At 41.7% G+C, this 16,911-nt stretch overlaps 1 protein-coding gene across 10 annotated transcripts in view; it reads left to right on the forward strand.

Annotated features, from left to right (window-relative positions):
- The window catches only part of FGFR2 (fibroblast growth factor receptor 2), a 123,426-nt gene that overhangs the window by 80,980 nt on the left and 25,535 nt on the right, over window positions 1-16,911 (forward strand). For 3 of the 10 annotated variants that reach the window (XM_029080815.2, XM_029080810.2, XM_039914297.1), the window contains 2 exons: window positions 516-663; window positions 4,749-4,951. The exons of 1 other annotated variant lie outside the window; for it this stretch is intronic. In XM_029080815.2, the coding sequence (XP_028936648.1) occupies window positions 516-663; window positions 4,749-4,951 (351 nt within the window). Of the gene's footprint in view, window positions 1-515; window positions 664-1,882; window positions 2,028-4,748; window positions 4,952-16,911 lie in introns of all 10 variants that reach the window. 6 more of the 10 variants (XM_029080811.2, XM_029080816.2, XM_029080813.2 and 3 more) reach the window with 4 other exon arrangements.

Below are 16,911 nucleotides of genomic sequence, written 5' to 3' on the forward strand. Positions count from 1 at the left end.
AGTAAGTGCTTATCATCAAAAGCTTTTACTAAGCACTTAATTATGCAGAGCTGGTGGGTGAGGGGAGCTATGCAGTCAGGATAGAGTTGGGATAACTATGGTTTCCCTGCAGAACGCTGTATCTTTCAGCCACCCTGATGCATCCTATCCACCCACAGTCAGGTTTTTCATTGTATCTGTTGTTTTATAGGAAATTCTCCCTAAAGATCATCCACTTCTAAGCGTTCTGTCTGATGGGCATTGCCAATGACAGAAAACTGGGAAAAAACGCAAGTCACCAATCATATATAATTCCATTCAACTGGGGAACCAATGGGCCCATTATAACCCTTTTTTTTGGTTTGTTTTTGCCTTTTAATAATTGTTCTACTGTGATGCTTCCTTTGGATACTGGTTTTGACTCTAAATGGAAGAAGAAGGTTGCTTATGGAGTATTGGTGGTGGGACCATAGACAGAATCAGGTCCATATCGGACTGCAGTTACATTGTTCTCCTATGTTATTGGTCTATTCTAGCATTCGGGGATAAATAGTTCCAATGCTGAAGTGCTGACTCTGTACAATGTGACTGAGGCGGACGCTGGAGAATATATTTGTAAGGTCTCCAATTATATAGGGGAGGCCAACCAGTCTGCCTGGCTCACTGTTTGGCCAAAAGAACAAGGTAACAACGTTTTTTAAAGAAATCTGGATGTAGACGCTGAAAGGACTTGGTGCTTTGGGAGACTGCAGGCAGCTTGTAGGATAACTCTTGTGGCCTTGGTATATTTATAATAATCCTCCTTTGGTGTCGCAACTGGTATTGTGCCAGCAGCCATGGAAAAATGCCCACAATGTTCTCCGTGTTCGAAGCCGTTCTTCAAAAGTTAATTTTTTTCTTCCCTGAGAGCATGCTTCCCTCCATCATATGATGGCTGCGTTGTTGTTTTTCCATCCGCAGTCCCACAGACTTATTACATTTTGAGAGCTTACCGAAGAGGCCCTCGAAGCCAAGCTCTTGGTTCAGAAGCCGAGTTCGATCGTGCTTCGTTTTCCAACCAGGATATGTATGTCAGGGATTTGTCCAACCAAAGACAAATTCACTCATTTTATGCTTGATACTTGCCAGCTGCGTTCCCTATAATTTCCATCTTCATTCTTTCACTTTATTTTAGAATAATGAAGTTAATTGGTAAAAGGTCCACGTGTTCCGCTGTCCACGGCAAGTCATTACTTTCACCCCCCGCCGCTTTGATTTGTCAAACCAACATCTGAATGGTATCTCCCAAGTGTGTTTCCCTATTTCAATTGAATAATTAAGTTTAATAACTTGTAGAGGGGAGAATTCCAGCTGAATGGTGGTCAAATTCACCTCAGTCTTATGGCCAGGGACAAATCCCTCTGATGCCACCCTTTATCCCGATTGGCATTCCTGAGTCTTTGGGACCTGAACGACATTCCAACATCATCACTGTCACTCTCCTCAGAGGGAAATTGCAGCTGGCAAAGTAAGAACCATCCTGTTTGTCCTCCCACGTGTGTTCCATCTAGGGCTTCTTCCTGCCGATTCAAGAAACTGCAAATTATTCATACCGACCCATTTTTAAAAAGTGAAAGAAAAAGAATCCTTGTGGGCGAATTTTTCCATGCCGGTTGATTGCATGCATGATTAGGTGGTGAGTTTAGGTTTGGTGATGGGTGTTGGTGATCCCTCTTTGAGGTGAGCAGGGTCCTGTGGCTAATGCCTTCTGGTTGTGGGCTTTGTGGATGGAGCGGAGTCGGAATCTCCCTCTGGCTGGACACCTGCCGAGGCCAGAGGTGCAAAGCCGTTGCGGTTCCCTGTCCCCGTCCACAATCATCCTTACGTCGTCTAGCCTTGTTTCTTGCTTCCCTTTGTCTTCTAGGCCGCCGGTGTAAACACCACGGACAAAGAGATTGAGGTTCTCTATATTCGGAATGTAACTTTTGAGGATGCGGGGGAGTATACGTGCTTGGCGGGTAATTCTATTGGGATATCCTTTCACTCTGCATGGTTGACAGTTCTGCCAGGTATATATGGCTCTCTCTCTCTCTCTCTCAGTGGTTTTTCTTCTCCTCTTGGTTGATTGCTACAAAATGAACACAGCTTCTGTCTCAGAAATGGCCCTTTCTCAACCCCTGGGTTGAGGTGAAAAACATGTAAACCATGATTTTTGGGGGTGGGGGTTGCCTCAGTAATTCACTTGTGATCGTACGAGTCGGATCCCATCAAGGCACTCCTTAAAATCCATTTGCATTTGGTGAAATATTGAGTCGACACGAATATTTAGCCACCACCTTCCCAAAAGAACAAATTAGACTTTGAAATTTTCTAGCGTTCCAGTGTTTCTAATGGTAAATTCCACTGGGTCGGTTTTCACCTCTTCCACCTGAAGAAAACATATCCATTTATTTTGGAAAGTCTTCTGAGAATTGCCTCAAAATACAATGTACACAGAAGCAGTGTGTTACCTCTCTGGGGAGTCGGTTCAGTGCATGTTTTCATAGAATCAATTCTTAATTTGCTTTTACTGCAGAGCATGCTTCTGTCATCCTAGGGTTGATGTTGTTTCTACCCCAATGAGAAACCAACATCAATGCGCTTTGTTGCCTGAAAATTGTTGCTCTCTGCATATTTAACCGAAGTACATTTCTTACATGAGTCTGACTTTCCGATAATCACTATTTTCTCTCTTGCACTTGACTTGCTTATAAGAAACTGAACAGTCTGTGGTTCGCTAGCTCGTCATGTACTACTGCATAGAATGAATTCCTTACTCTTAGAAAACAGTACCTATCCGCATGTGTATTTTATCTAGAGTAAATGAATTGTTCAAAAGGTTTTGGCTGTGCAGTTAAGATACTGTGAATGTCTTGTAAGCTTTCTCCTTCCCTTTGAAAATATATTAGCCTGAGAAACCCCATTACATCTATTTTCTCTTTCATTGTGAACTGAGATGACTACATTTGCTTCAAATAGTCAGACCTACTTATGTTGAGCTTGCTTTTACTGTCATGGTTTGCATTCTGCAAATGCCTAAATGCCATATTTTAACCAATTTAACCAACTGGAGTACTGCATTAACTAAGAATGAGCTACAAGAAATATATTTGGAAATACACTGCTTATAGTTTGACCGCTGATTGTTCTGGAATGTTTGTGGGAGTGTTAAAAGAAAAAAAAATCCTGGAATAAATAAGTGATTTCAGATCTCAAATAAAATCTAAACGGCCTCTCGTTTAAGAGAAATGCGTTTGACATGTCAGGAAAACATGAACAGAAAATAAATTGGGGACTCACTCTCCCCCCACCCATTTCCCCCTTCCCCCAATTGGTCCAGATACCAAATTAACTAAGAATTCTTTTACAAACATAGATTTCACTGGACAGTCATTATCGAGAAGTTGTAGACAGTTCATTCTTTAGGCAATGTGCATTTGCTTATTTGGTTGAGTAATACGTTGAATTATATTTAGGAATTCAAACTTATTTTAGGCCAGTTTATAGATCAATATTTTTTTCCTTTTCATACGTAGTTCTGTTCCTCTAGAGTAAGTCATCTTCCCATTTCTCCTTTGGAACAAGCTTGTCTAAATAAACTGAAGAAATCTCCCTCCTAATTCACCCAAACAATGAGAGAGTTTGAGTGGAGGAATTACTCCTCTTGGTTTCCTCAGAAACTCTCCTACCCACATATGTGTTTTCTGGGCAATTTTTTAGAGAGTCAAAGGAAAGATACAAAAGAGAATTGAGCAACTTGCCCATTGTAATGTGCTGTTCACTGCCCTAGCAGGTACAGATGCTTCACAAAAAGTACTTGGGGAAGGAGCCCAGGCCCTTATTTAGCCTAGCTTAAATACCTGGTCTTTGCCAAGAACCCGCTAGAGTTGTACTTTTCCTCTTCTTTTTCTGGGCCTTGGTCTTTGCTCTCTTTGTCTTTGTTTGGATCCCTCTCCTCCTCTCTCCTCTGCCAATTCTCCTCACTCCATCTGGGTCTCTCATCCTTTGTGTTAAGCTATCTGCTTCTCTCCCCTTTGCCGTTCATCAGGTCTCTTCTTATTTCTTTGGGCTCATATGCTGGCCCTCTTTTCTCAGTTCCACTTGCCTTTAAAGTCCCCTTTTCAAGATCCTTTTGCTCTGTATCTATTGTCCTCTGCTCTTTTTTAAGTATAGTGGAGTCTCTTCGCCCCTTTCATCCATCCTCCCATCTGCCTGCAACATTTCTCCAGCATTCACTCTCTCCCCTTCCCTGTCCTACATCCTTATTTCTCTTTTTTTCTCTTTTCAGCTACTTTTCTCCTCTTTCCACTTTTCTCCTTCTCCCTTCCACTCTCTCTCTAAAGCTATCTTACCTCTTCACTTTCTCTGTCTCTGACTCCCTTTCACATTTGGGCTTTCTCAGAATCTCTCTTTCATTCTTTTTCTCATCCATTCTCTCTCATCCATTCTCTCTCATCCATTCTCTCTCTCCCTCCCTGCATATAGTACATATAATAAATGCATAATATATATCTGCAAGAGAGAGACAGGGAGTTAGAGAAAGGGAAAGGAAAGAGAAACTTAAAGTAGTTTGGAAGAAGTGGACTAACCAGGAAATGCCAACCCCTAGGTTTTTTCTAAATGTCATTTCAAAATGTGTCTCTTGCTGTATATAATTATTTTCATCTGGCTCCATGAATTATGCTTAAAAATGTCACTGCCAGATTCTAACTCTGTGGCCTGTTTATTCCTCCCCGAAAATTTGGATCTAGCACCCGTAAAAGAAAAGGAGATCACAGCATCCCCAGACTACCTGGAGATAGCCATTTACTGCGTTGGGGTCTTCTTAATTGCCTGTATGATGGTGGTCGTCATCGTGTGCCGTATGAAGACCACCACCGAGAAACCTGACTTCAGTAGCCAGCCTGCAGTGCATAAGCTGACAAAGCGTATCCCCCTGCGGAGACAGGTAACAGAAAGTAGATAAAGAGTTTAAAGAAACTTACTCTGATGCAAACCTGTCAGCCAGTATCGGGTGGTTATGGTGATAGAATTCCTGATGATCCTGCTGATAGCCGGAGGAATGTTATGTGGGCTTCCGAATCTTGAACAATCAAGTGGCAGAAGAATCTTTAATTGGGCAACTTCACCCTCCTTTAAAAACTAGATTCAAAGTCTGGATCCCAGTGAACCTGAATTGATGTTGATAATCATAGAGCTGTAAGTAGAAACAGTGTAGAAGTGTCTGTAGGAATAATTATCCTCATCTATTGGTAAATGAGAAAGTTGAAGCTTTTAGAAGGAGATGCACCCTTACCAGGTACAGGAATAATACTTTCGGTTTCGAGATCTGGTGCTTTCTAGTTGAAAGTTGTGAGGAATAAGGAGAGAACTGTGTCTTTAAGAGGAAGGGGGTGTCTGTACTGCATTTATTTGTTTATTTCCTTGCTTATTTAAATCTAGGGAACAACCTTTCTTGCTCAGAAGTTTTAAAAAAATAAATATATTTCTAAACTACAAAGATAGACTTAAGAGATGGCTATGTTTGAAAAGCACTCTATTGCAGTTGCTTAGCCTAATGAATGCATTAAAAGATGTCACAAAACAGGCTAAATGGTAAGGTAGATGATATGCTGTCTCGTTGTTGACCTTTCAGTTGTATTTATTGAACATTTACTGTGTGCAAAGCACTATATTAAGTGCTTGGGGGAGGTCAAGAGAAGCAGTGTGGCCTTGTGGAAAAATCCCGGGCTTGGGAGTCAGAGGTCACGGGTTCTAATCCCAGCTGCTCCACTTGTCAGTTGTGTGATTTGGGACTATTACTTAACTTCTCTGTGCCTCAGTTACCTCATCTGTAAAATGAGATTAAGACTGTGAACCCCACGTGGGACAACCTGATTACCTTGTATCTACCCCAGCGCTTAGAACAGTGCTTGGCACATAGTAAGTGCTTAGCAAATACCATCATTACTATTATTCTTACAACAATACAAATATAAACCTACACATTCTCTTCCCACAATGCTCCTCTATTTGTGACATTTTAAAAAAAATTGGGGGAACTGTGATCCAGTTTAGTTGGCGGGGGGGGGGGCATGGGGGGGGATTTTTTCTCTTTATTGGCTCGTCCAATTGTCCAAATTGCCCAGAATCCTACTTGAATGGAATCTTGTTGTTTTTTGAGAAGTCATTTTTGAAAACACAAACTCTGACTGTGCAGGTTTTGTCCACTTGTTCCTTTGCTTCTCCGTTGCCGCCCCTTGCATCCCACTCTCCCTTACTAATATGCTCCTATTTACTCATAAACCACACTTTTCCAGAAATACCATCCAGGTTCTACATTGGCATCCTTTGATGGGACCTTCTGTAAACAAGGAGACTGTCATGGCACATTGATTGGCCTCAGACTGGGCCAAATCCCTTCTCTGCCCGGAATAATCTCATCCTCCGGGAACGGGGTTGTCTCCAGCTCCTTGGAGACCTCCTGATGTCTCGGGGTTTCATCCCGACCTTGCAGTTGGTTAGTGAGTCAGGTCAGTCAGTCACCAAAGAGAAACTTCTCACCAGCAGCTTTAAAGTACTCAATCACCTTGGCCCCTAATTGACCTCATTGCTCTCCTACCACAACCTAGCCCATACATTTCACTCCTCTCATGCCAACCTACTCGCTGTACCTCGATCTCATCTATCCGCCAATCTCTCATCCATGTCCTGCCTCTGGCCTGAAACACCCTCCCTCTTCATATTTAACAGACGATCACTCTCCACACCTTCCAAACCTTATTAAAAATACATCTCCTCCAAGAGGCCTGACCTGACTTAACCCTCCTTTCCTCTTCTCCCACTCTCTTCTGCGTCTCCCTAGCTCTTGGATTTACACCCTTTATTCACCCCTTCCTCAGCCTCACAGCACTTCTCTTCATATTCGTACTTTATTTATATTACTGCCTGCCTTCCCCTCTAGATTGTAAGTTCATTGTGGGCAGGAAACGTGTCTACCAACTATTATTCTCTCCTAAGTTTATACAGTAAGCACTCTATAAATTCAATTGTTTGATTGATTGACCAAGGGAATCACCTTCCATTGCTCTTCTAATATAAATTTGAGTATCATATTTCACTGTGCAGGGGCACCGGTGCGCTTGCCACTATTTGGAGAAGCAGCATGGCCTAGCGTATAGAGACAACCAATTATCTTGTATCTACCCCAGCAGTTAGAACAGTGTCTAGCACATAGTAAGCGCTTAGTGAATACCATCATTATTATTATTTCCTCTCTCTCTGCCCAGATTCCTAGCATCATAATCCTGGAACCATGATTTGGCCACTTCCTCCCACCTGCTTTATAAGGGAGAGGAATATTTCAGTCCATTATTCCAGTTTTCAACAATGCTTACATTTGTTTGATTTGGAATGTAATTGCTCTGGTTGAGTATTTTGAATCACGAGAGAGGGAGACAAAGCCATCTGGGTGTGATGATCCTGGGAATACCAACATCCCTGTGAATTAAACCTCTGGGAGGTGATTATACTATTAGAAGGGACAGTGACACATCTAGGTTCTCTCTGTATTAAAAAAAAATGCATCAATTGTCCCTCATAAAGAGAGCTTCTCAAGCATAGCTACTTAACTTGAGAAGGAGATATATATCAGGTGCCTAGATAAAAGAAGTTTATTGGACTGTAGCCTGGATGAAAAGCTTCATAATGACTTGCAGCTATACTGATGACAGAGAAAATACCATAGAAATAACTGGCGTGCCTTTCTCCTGTCACCAATGCAGTCTGAAGTCCCAAGAGATTAAGCCTTCCTCTGATCAAAAAGTGGGGTGTTTAGAAAGATCCTATGCCAAGACCTCTTTGTTGCAAATCTGCCCCTGCCCACTGCTGGCCTGCCTTTGGTTTTCACTCTGTCCAGAGCAGCGTCTTATGACGAAGGGGGCTTTGAAAATGCTGGCCATCAATGAAATCATCCATCAAATTTGGGTTCCAAGAAATTGTACACACCTAATGGACTCAGCTTCTCTCTTTAGAGCAAATAAAGTAAACTCAGCTTTCTGAACTTTTTCACGTTCATTGAGCTAAAATGAATATCCAGTTTACAGTGCCATTCTACATCTCCAGAGAGTTCTTACTAGGCATTTTTTGCAGCTTTGGGAGGATTCGGCTGTCACTTGGCCTTTCAGAAAAATGCACTCTTTGCATGATTCCATAATTTCTTTATCTTCCAATGTTGAACCTTTTTCTGCCTCTCCATATTGCACTCTCTGTGCTAAAAAAAAACCAATAAAAGGAATGTGTTTGCAATATTCTAGGTGAGTTTAGCTGCTGGGGCTAATGTCCATGAGCGAGTCAGGCCTGCTCTCGGTTCCCATCCCTGCCAGCCGGGGAGGACTAGTAATTTCTGTTAGTCTCTGACCATCCACGTGCTCGAAAAAGGGCTTATGTTACAGAGAATCTTACACAGGTCTGTTGAAAAGAAAACAGAGGCTGTTTGTTAGGCAGGCATATGGTGCTGGAGTAATTGAATAGGCATTTTCACTCAGGACATCCTTATGTTTTGATACCCAGAGCTTTTTTGATGGGAGCAGCAGAGGAGATTTGAATATAGCCTGAACTGGTTAAATGATGCCACATATGGGCAGGTCACTTACCTTTTATGCCAAGATGAAGAACTCTCTGGTTCTAGCTGGCGGTGAGCTTTGGTGAGGCAGACAGTGCTTAGGAGTTCTTTTCAAACCACTTCCCCATTTGGGGTGAGCAGCTCATCCCGAAACGGGTCTGTTTAGAAATTGAAGGAGTTGCTGGGGGCTGCTGCTGCCTTATCAGTGACGAGACAAGCAAAATCCTAAACTGATTACTTGCGGAGAACTTTTGTTTTGGGGCGAAGAGTTAGGTTGTCCCTCCATCAGTAGGACATATGTCTGAGAACCATCCACATTCTCTTATCTGGTCCCAATGTGATCAGCAGCAGGCATTGTGAGATGGTTGATCGGGGTTAGGGGAATATCCTGTGACCAAGGGACTGAACATCTCTGTTCTTCTTCAGTCAATCGTATTTATTGAGCGCTTACTGTGTGCAGAACACTGTGCTAAGCACTTGGGTGGAGTATTATATAACAGACTTAGTAGGCACTTTCCCTGTCCAGAAGGAGCATACCTCAATCAGTCAATGAAATTGATTGAGTGCTTACTGTGTACAGAGCACTATTCCAAGCATTTTGGCGAGTACATTCAATAAAGTTGGGAGACTTGATCCCTGCCCTCAGTGGGAGGATCTTACAATCTACACCCTTCCCCTCCTCCCAAACCAGTGATCTTGGCATTCTCTTGATTCCTCCCCTTTTTTAAGGCTCCAAATTCAGTTGGGTTTTTTTTGCCAAATCCTGTCAGTTCTTCCAGAATCCACTCCTTCTCCTTTAACCAAATGGCCATCGTGCTGGTACAAGCACTTGTAATATCCTTGCTTGAGTAACTCATCAGCCTCCTTGCTGACCTCACTGCCTTCAGTTTACCCCCTCTCCTGTCCATTATTCAATTTGCTTCCCATATCATTTTTCTAAAGCAACACTCTATTCACATCTCCCCCCTCTTCTAAAACCTCCAGTTGTTGCCCATTCTTCTCCGCATCAAGCCGAAGCCCATGACCATTGGCTCCAGTCAGCTTTCTTCCACCTACTTATCTCCTCTCTTCTCCCACTACACCCCAGTTTTCACTTCTCATTCCTTTCACTCTAACCTCACTATGCCTCATTTTGGTCTTTCCCCATCCTAACCTCTTGCTCGTGCCCTTCTCATTCCCTGGCACTCCCTCTCACTTCATTTCACACTATTCTTCTCATCTTCAAAGGCCTGTCTGAAGTCACATCTCCCACAGGCGGATTCTTCCCTGACCAATTTCGAGTTTCTCCACCTCATATCCCCCAACTGCCACTTTGACACTTCCGTGGCCAGTGAAACACTTGGGTACTAACACCCTGCCTAACACTTATGTACACATGTCAATACTCATCACTTTTGCCAATATATATTTTATTTTAGTTTCTCTCTCCCCTGCTAGTCTGTCAACTCCTTGAAGACAGGGCTCATGACTATTAATTTTACCACAATAAAGGGTTCTTTACACAGTAGACTCTCAAGAAATACTCTCTAGTGATTGATTCACTATGTGGAATGTCGGGTTCTGTGGGCCCTTTGTAACAGAAGACATTGCTGGGCCCATACCTACTTTTCACCCAGAGGCTGAGTGTTGAGCTATGTATTCTAAATTAATGTCATTATACATTAACTATTTGCAGAAAGCCAATGGAATGGGGATGGATAGGCTGGTCTGTTGATACACAGGCAGACGCATTACTTGGAGGAGTTGCAGGCTTTTCATAACGGTGGTATTTCTTAAGCACTTATGTGCCTAGCACTGTACTGAGCACTGGGGTACCTAAAATATAAGCAGATCAGACTCGATCCCTGTCTTTCACGAAGCTCCAGTTTAAGGGGGAAAATAGAGCAGGATTTTAATTCCTGTTTTGCAGCTGAGGAAAGGGGAGAGAATAGCAACAGGGCATTTAAAGATATGGAAATTTAGGATCAGAAAGCTTAATCTCTCTCATAGAGATTCACAATGTAGCTCTGCCCTGAGCCCCTAGGGGACTAGCTCTTTGTTCCAGGAATTGGGGACGATGGAGAGTGCTATCCGTCCCCCTACCCAAAAGACCAGTGCATGAATGATTCAACTAGCCACCATCCTAGATCCCCAAAACGCATACCCACGTATAACCTCCCAAAGTCAATCTCTACGCTGTAGGTTCCAGCCTTCCCCAGTGTGGCTGAAGGCACATCATCCAGTCATTGAAATTGACAAGATAGTCCAACCCTGAGCTCGTTCTTACAGAAATTCTCAAAGAAACAAAATATACCATCAAATTCCCCAAGGTGCTCCTGGATCAAAATATTTTTCTTACCCTTTATGCTTTCGGCTTGCTGATGGGTAGGGTAGACGTAAGCCCTGGATCTAAATATAGAGTTGAAGTCAAAGATTTCAACTGCATAACGGTGACCCGTTCATTTTAAATATACCTACCTTCTCTTAAGTCATATGGTTTACCATAGAATTCGACAGTGATTTGTTCAGGCGAGATAAGGGTAGGCATTTAGACAAGCAGCGTGGCTCAGTGGAAAGAGCACAGGCTTGGGAGTCAGAGGACATGGGTTTGAATCCCGGCTCTGCCACTTGTCAGCAGTGTGACTGTGGGCAAGTCACTTCACTTCTCTGTGCCTCAGTTACCTCATCTGTAAAATGAGGATTAAGACTGTGAGCCTCACGTGGGAGAACCGGATTACCCTGTATTTACCCCAGCGCTTAGAACAGTGCTTTGCACATAGTAAGCGCTTAACAAATGCCAACATTATTATTATTTAGAGAGACTAGGTTATGTGGATTGGTAAGTGTATTTCCAAAGACCTCGAAAGGAAAACCTCAAGGAGGAAAACAAATGCATCAAGTGACGTGATGGACATCATAGACTCTCGGTTCTTTCCTGCATTTTGGAAAGGTGATCGGTCTAATGAAATCTTACAAGGCTGTGAGCAACTCACTGGCTCCGCAGAGTGTTTTGGGAAAAGAGTTTTCATGGATGGCTTAGCTGTCTTCCAGGATTCCCTTGCCTGATCTCTCCATTACCCCTTCCAGCCTCCCATCCCATCACTCTTACAGCCAGGGGAGCTCACCTGGTGTGGCTTTGGATTTCCAGTAGTTTCCAACAAAGGCTACAAACTAGAATTTGAATGACAACTAGCAAGTTTGGGGCCAATGCAGTGGTCTTTCTACTCTCCCAGTGGTTTCATATCAAAATGGAGATGTCAGAACGGGATCCAGAGTATCAAGCCACTGTAAAATGTCCTTGCTTGGGTTATGGAATCAAATGAAATCCCTTGACCTTATAATTATGGTATTTGTGAAATGCTTACTGTGTCACCACTGTTCTAAGTGCTGGGGTAGATACAAGCTAAAGAGATGGGACAGTCCCTATCCCTCATGGAGCTCACAGTCTTAATCCCCATTTTACAGATGAGATAAATGAGGCACAGAGAAGATAAGTGACTTACCCAAGGTCACACAGCAGACAAGTCGGAAAATCCCTGGCTCCAGGTTAGGAAAAAAATAGTTTTAGGAGGATCATGTTTTCTGATCTAGGAGAGGATGGTGGTTCCATTTCAAGTGAATCATGTGGAGAAGCAGTTTAGCCTAATGGATAGAGCACAGGCCTGGGAATCAGAAGGACCTGGTTCTGATCCCGACTCCGCATGTCTTCTGACCTTGGGAAAATTCATTCATTCAGTCGCAATTACTGAGCACTTACTTTGTACTAAGCGCTTGAGACAGTACAATACAACAACAAACAGACACATTCCCTGCCCACAGTGAGCTCACAGTCTAGAGGGGGAGACAGACATTAATATACATAAAGTCACTTCACTTCTCTCTGCCTCAGTTACCTCATCTGTAAAATGGGGATGCAGACTGTGAACCCCATGTGGAACAAGGACTCTGTCCAACCTGATTAGTTTGTGTCTACCCCAGTGCTTAGTATGGTGCCCGGCACGTGGTAAGAATTTAATAAATATCATAAAAAAAGGTACTGTAGACTTCTGCTCAACAACAGGCGTTTCTTCTTCCTTGTGAGTAAAAGCTTTTTTTTTCTCCACAAAAGTGGTGAGAACTTGTAACAGTCATTCTTTGTTTCCGGGGCTCAGGGTGCTCTATTCTCAGTGACTTGTCAGCTGGCTGTACCCATAATCTAGTGGTTAGCCCAGTCGTTTGTTGCTTCCCTCCCACTTTTCTCTGCTAAATCCTTTCCTAATCTTCCAGAAACACCGTGGAAACACATAGACTAGAGGTACCTCCAGTTAAAAGCCTGATTTATGGCACATGGTAAATAGATTCTGAGCAGTGAAGGTTTCATTGGAAGCCTTTTGAATGAGCGAGTTTTGCCAAAATTTGGGGCTGGGAAGGAGTTTCTCAGAAGGCTGTATTTTTTGTTCTTTGTCAATTATTTAATTAGCCCGATTAATAGGAAGATAAGTGAAATTGGATAAGGAATGCAGAATTAGGGAATTTGCAGGAACATTTAAGGGGAAAAGAAGCTGCTTTCTGGAAAAAAGAGAAATCTTCCGAAATCTAATAGTGCAGGAAAATTTCAGGGGCTTAATAAAGTAGAACAACATAAATGACCCCCAGGACCTGATCCAGGAAATAGGAAGTTGAGATGAAGCATGGAATTCCATGCAGGATTCCCCTGGAAGGGAATAATCTACCAAGCCTAGACTCTAGAGCTCAAAGGAAAATAAATTGAGAAACTGGTCACTTTTATGAACCCAAAGGGAATAAAACACAGAGTGAAAAGCATGGAGGTAGAATTACGATTTCTTTCAGTAGACAGACTTATTGGATTCAGTGTCTTTTTATAGTTCTGGCATACTTTCTTGTTCTTTTCCTGCCTCTCCCTACCTTACCGGGATGTTGTGAGGGAAAAATGAGATGATTGATGTGAAGCTGCCTCAGGAAAATGAATATGCTCTACAGAGTCATGGTGTTATTATTATTGTTGAGTGTTTACCTTAGGATTTATTCAGAATTTTTATGGGGGGAAGGATGAGAATTTATTTTCTAATCTACATAAAAACTGCCTTTACCATCAATACCAGATCTCCTTTATGCTATCCAGCTGGCTGCATTCTACCTTCAGAGACACAACGGCCATTGAAAGCCATGCGAGTTTATTTATTAAAGGCAGAATGTGGCCTAATGGACCAGAACCCTTTGCCCACAGTTGAGACTCTGTTCTGGTTTGTAGCCTTACGGAATGCTTGTAATTGTTTTTTATTGCCTTACTTATCAAAAGTACCACCAAGTTTTCACTATGGTCCTGATTACCTGCTATGCATGTTTATTAATTTTGAATATGAATTGGATGAAGATATAGGTTTTTGTGGTTGGGGGAGGGAGACCTGAACTTTACATTCCAAGATGACACAGTAGAAAGTGAAATTCTATCTTTGCGTGTGTGGTTGCCCAACAGAAGCTCTATTCCACACTCTTACATAATCATTTTTTAATCCTATTTGAGGAAAGGTTCAAAAAATGGAAAATCGAGATTTAGTGTTTAGTATTTTTAAGCTGAATAAAAATGTTTGAGAATTGATATGTAGGAATTTGGGAACCTCTTCCCTCATACGAGTACTTTTTACAAAGCATGTTTAGTCACAAATGTCTGAAAGCTACATAATTGCCAAGCAGCCTGACCCCAATTTTTGGTTGAGAAATATCAAATGCAATATCAAGTAAAAAAGGTTTTATTTTAAATCTTCCAATAGTTTCATGATATTTGATTATCGCTTCCAATGCCATCAGGCAAATATTCACCCAGACATCAGACCCATGGCAAGATAATAAATGCATTGTGTCACATGACCAAATCTGAATGCCATGGCCGTTTTATTGGTTATAAATAAAGCCTGGCATTTGTTGATCAAGATGACGTGCTTTGTTTAGCTTAAAAGTGATAGGACAATTTGAAGATCACATGTGAAACAGAAAAGACTTTTCATAATAATGATAATAATATATTTGTTCATTGCTTACAAATGTAGATGCTAAGTGTAGAGTAGATACAATACGATCAGATCGGAAATAGTCCCTATCTCACATGAGGCTCAAAGTCCAAGTGGGAGGGAAAGCAGGTATTTCATCCCCATTTTACAAATGAGAAAAACAAGGCACGAAGAAGTTAAATGACTTGCCCATGGTCAGAGGGCAAGTGATTGAGCAAAGATGAGAACCTGGGTCCCATGACCCCCATTTCTGTGTTCATTTCAGTAGACCAATTGCATTATCTGAGTTTAGCAAATAAACAGCAACAGAAGTGATCCTCTCCCTGTAATTCATTTTTCTAAATTCAGCAATTTTTTCTGTGGGGCCCCTTTTGCCAGAAATGTAAGAGAGGACCTTATACCTATCTGTGGTCTCCTGTCTGTATGATCAAAGTCTTGAGAGGGGAAAGAGTGGCTCAGAACTGAGGACTGCGATGGAGAGGAATAAAAATGGGGAAGTGGCCTTAAACTGAGACACTAATAGCTAAATTTCTCATACATTTACTAGCAACTTAAGTCATAAAACATCTGTTTGAATTGGTTAGCATATAAATTTAAACCATTTTTCAAACTATTTTTCTTACAAAATTGTCATCGCCTATGAAAAATGGTAACCTTGCCTGAATAAGACCCATGAAACTTGAAAAGATACATTTCTAGAGCAACTTCAGTCAACCTGATGTGGGATCAAAGGTCTTGCTTGTGTTGTTCTTCAGTCCCTTTGACTATTTATGCTTTCAATGCAGTAACACACCATTGCTTTTCAGATCTTCCCATTGAAAAAGAGGCAGGCGAACGACGAAGCAGATCATTTCTGATGATTTGAACCTCCACTTTGTTGGCATTTCAGATGTACAAACTTCTTTGTGGAGTGGTAGAATACAGGGGTCGTGCTAGATTATAAAATACTGCACCAGTTACTTATGAACGATGCTGTGATTGGGGAAAAAAATTCACAGTTCAAAGAATATGGACATCCTGCTCTTAAAAATGGCTTATCTCCTTGAATTTAATGGTCTAATTAATTTTTTTCCTAAAATTTCCAAACATTCCTAAAATTCTTCAGGAATTTCCAACCTATTTCCATCATTTTGTCATAAAGTCTCTTTATAAAGAGAAGAGAATTAGAATTTGTGAATAGAAAACGGTGTAAGAGGAAGGAACCTTATCCTAGAAGCCTTGAAGAGTCCATATTTTAAGGTGTAAGAAGTAACTTCAGACTCGTTTAGCAAATCTGGGTTTCTTGTCCATCTTGTTAAACAAGTGCCTACAAATTTAAGAAGGCACAATATAGGAAAATTCTAAAGATAAAGCAAGCCAGCCTGGTGCATTGATGTGTAACTTTAACCACCACCATCCCCATAGAAAAAAAAACAAAATGCATATTTATTTAAGCTGCCTAATGTATGACATGTTTACAGTGGTTGATAGTTTCAATTCAGCAGGCAGTTCATATCCCCAAATGATCTTCAAGCAAGTGACTCACGTGTGTTCCCCGTACCATCTAAAAGGAAGACGTTAACACAAGAGATGACAGGTGCATCTATCCGGGAACTGAAGAGTGGAAGGATTATTCTCTCAATCACCTAAGCAGGCCCCAAATGAACCAAGCATATCATTCCCTTGAGCTGTGGAGCCAACCCTGGCTTTTCTCATGATGCAGGGGAGACTCCTCCACCTCACATACTGAGTATGATTAATGGAGGCTGTTCACTACAGGGGTTATATACTGCCTTCACTACTTTCTGAAGTTGAAGATGATGGGCCACAGCTCTGGGAACATCTGTCAACAGGTTCTAAGAAAGACAGGCAAGAGCATGAGAATTCGTGATTCAAGAGTAAAAGTATTAGCTATGAACATTCATTCATTCATTCATTCAATAGTATTTATTGAGTGCTTACTATGTGCAGAGCACTGTACTAAGCGCTTGGAATGTACAATTTGGCATCAGATAGAGACAATCCCTGCCCAGTGACAGGCTCACAGTCTCAACAGGGGGACAGACAGCAAAGCCAAACAGAACAAAACAAAACAACATCATCAAGATAAATAGAATCAAGGCGATATACACCTCATTAACAAAATAAATAAGGTAATAAATAATATATACAAATGAGCACAGTGCTGAGGGGAGGGGAAGGGTTGGAAAACCTGGAATAGGATGAGTGAGGGTGATGTCAGTCATCTAGCAGGTGGATGAGAATCATAAGACTATTTTCTTAAAATATAAAGTAAAGCTAAGGCTTCAGAACAAATCTCATAAGAATTGCATTGTGATATCCTAC

This window comes from Ornithorhynchus anatinus, chromosome 16 (assembly GCF_004115215.2).
Source record: "Ornithorhynchus anatinus isolate Pmale09 chromosome 16, mOrnAna1.pri.v4, whole genome shotgun sequence".
In the NCBI taxonomy this organism is placed as follows: Eukaryota; Metazoa; Chordata; class Mammalia; order Monotremata; family Ornithorhynchidae; genus Ornithorhynchus; species Ornithorhynchus anatinus.